General features: G+C 43.6%; 1 gene segment (V, D, J or C); it reads right to left on the reverse strand.

Moving 5' to 3' along the window:
• Positions 1-218: 218 nt before the first annotated feature.
• Positions 219-812, reverse strand: LOC132656342 (T-cell receptor alpha chain V region 2B4-like). The segment is given in 2 exon segments: positions 219-568; positions 764-812. Coding segments are annotated over 2 exon segments (399 nt in total).
• Positions 813-2,088: the final 1,276 nt, after the last annotated feature.

The following is a 2,088-nucleotide window of genomic DNA, read 5'->3' on the forward strand; positions in this document are numbered from 1 at the left end:
AAAACCATAATCAGAAGATTGTATATGAAATGGTTTCAATTAAATTTAAGTGAAAAATATTTCAGCCACACCAGTATGTGTATCACACATTCTCAGAATAATAAAGTATTTCCCCTATAAGTCAAACTCTCCTACTGTGGCTCTTAATTCCCATTGTATATGGGGGACAAGGAGAATAATCGGAATTTCTCCACCTTATGTTTGTTCTGCATTCTAGCTCAGACCTTGCTGTGGCCCAGTATGTTTGTGTGCAGGCTGCAGGTGCCTGGGGAGCACTGTGTGCTCACTGCACAGAGGTAGACAGCAGAGTCACTGGGCTGGGAGTCTCTGATGTGCAGGGAAACATGCAGACTGGCTCTATTGAGGTGAGCTGCGAATCTGCCTTCTTCCTTGTCACCATTGGAGAAGATGGACATCACCGCCTGGGGGCCTTTCCCGGAATGTTGTCTGTACCACCAGAAGGTCTGAGAAGCACTATCACTGAAAGTGCAGTTGAGAGAGGCCATGGCTCCCTCTGGGACACTGAGGAATTCTGGGTTCTGCTGCACCTTCTGTTGGCCGCTCACCCCTGTGCAGAAAGACAAAGGTCAGACAAACAGGACTGGAGGCATAGGGATGCTAACACTCCAGAATGCCTTTCCCTAGGCCTCCTGCCTACTTTTGTTACAGTATGAGAACACCAATATTTCTACTCTCCAGCCTCAAATAGGCAACATCTTCATATATTATATTTTTATGTTCCCATAAGCATAGTCAAACTCACCACTCAGTTGAAGCCAGAGGACCACTAGTGAAACCCTTAAAGGGGACATTATTGTTTCTGCAGAAGATTCTTACTTCAAGCATCACAGAAAAAGTGGCATTCAGGCAGTTTAAATTCTTATGCTCAAAGATGCATAAAAAGAAAAACCTCAGATGGTTCATCCAATTAGAAAGAAGGAGGGCTACATCAAAAGTCCTCTTCCTCCCTCTGAGCCCCACCCAAGCCCCACCAACACCCAAAGAACCACATGACAAATCACCTCTGGGTCTTTGAGAGGAGACTGCCATCCTGTGGATTCACCTTAGTGTCAAAGAAATATTGTAAGCACAGACTCTTCTTACCATCTGAAACCGAGTTGATGGTAGAGGGGAAGAGAGGAAATATTTTCTAGTTTAATCTCTCTGAACACATTAGAATACCCTTCAAGGATGGTTATTGAACAAACAGAAAGTTTGTTGCACCAGTCTGTACTTCTAACTACTGTGGTATATTTAGATAAAGATCTAGAAAAAGATCATCCTGAGTGAGGTATCCCAGAGGCAGAAACACACACATGGTATATACTCACTTATAGTGGATATTAGATATATAATATAGGATAAACTACTAAAATCTATACACTTAAAGAAGCTAAGCAAGAAGGAGGACCCTGGGTAAGATGACCAATCCTCCCTCAGAGAGGCAAATGGGATAGACTTCGGGAAAGGGAGAAAACAGGGAACAGGACAGGAGCCTACCACAGAGGGACTCTAAAAGACTCTACCCAAAAAGGTATCAAAGTAGATGCTGAGACTCATAGCCCAACTTTGAGCAGAGTGCAGGGAATTTTATAAAAGAATGAGGAGATAGAAAGACCTGAGAGGACAGGAGCTCCACAAGAAGAGCAACAGAACCAGGAAATCTGGGCCCAGGGGTCTTTTCTGAGACTTAATGTGTTGGTATAATGTTCTTTTAAAATGTATATGCCTTACCCTTATTAATTCAAATGCTTATTTCCCCACCCCCAACTCTCTGGTTTCAATCTGGATATTGCATTGTGATACTCACTATAAGCATCCGGTCTCAACTCTTGTATAAACAGGACACAAATAAAGCAACTAGATACAATGTTGTGCAATGGGAGGAGCCAGAGGACAGGAAAGAGGGGAGGAGCTAGAGAGCAGGAAGGAGTGGGAGGAGGAGGAGTGAGAGAGGATCTTGAGGAGAGCAGGCCAGGAGGAGAGAGCTTCGAGGACTTGAAGCATGAACCAGACTCAAGATTTCACAAAAACCAAGTATAATGTGGGAAATCTAAATGTTAGGAAACTGAGGGCTTGGAGGTTTAG

The sequence above is a fragment of the Meriones unguiculatus genome, chromosome 9 (genome assembly GCF_030254825.1).
Source record: "Meriones unguiculatus strain TT.TT164.6M chromosome 9, Bangor_MerUng_6.1, whole genome shotgun sequence".
Taxonomy (NCBI): domain Eukaryota; kingdom Metazoa; phylum Chordata; class Mammalia; order Rodentia; family Muridae; genus Meriones; species Meriones unguiculatus.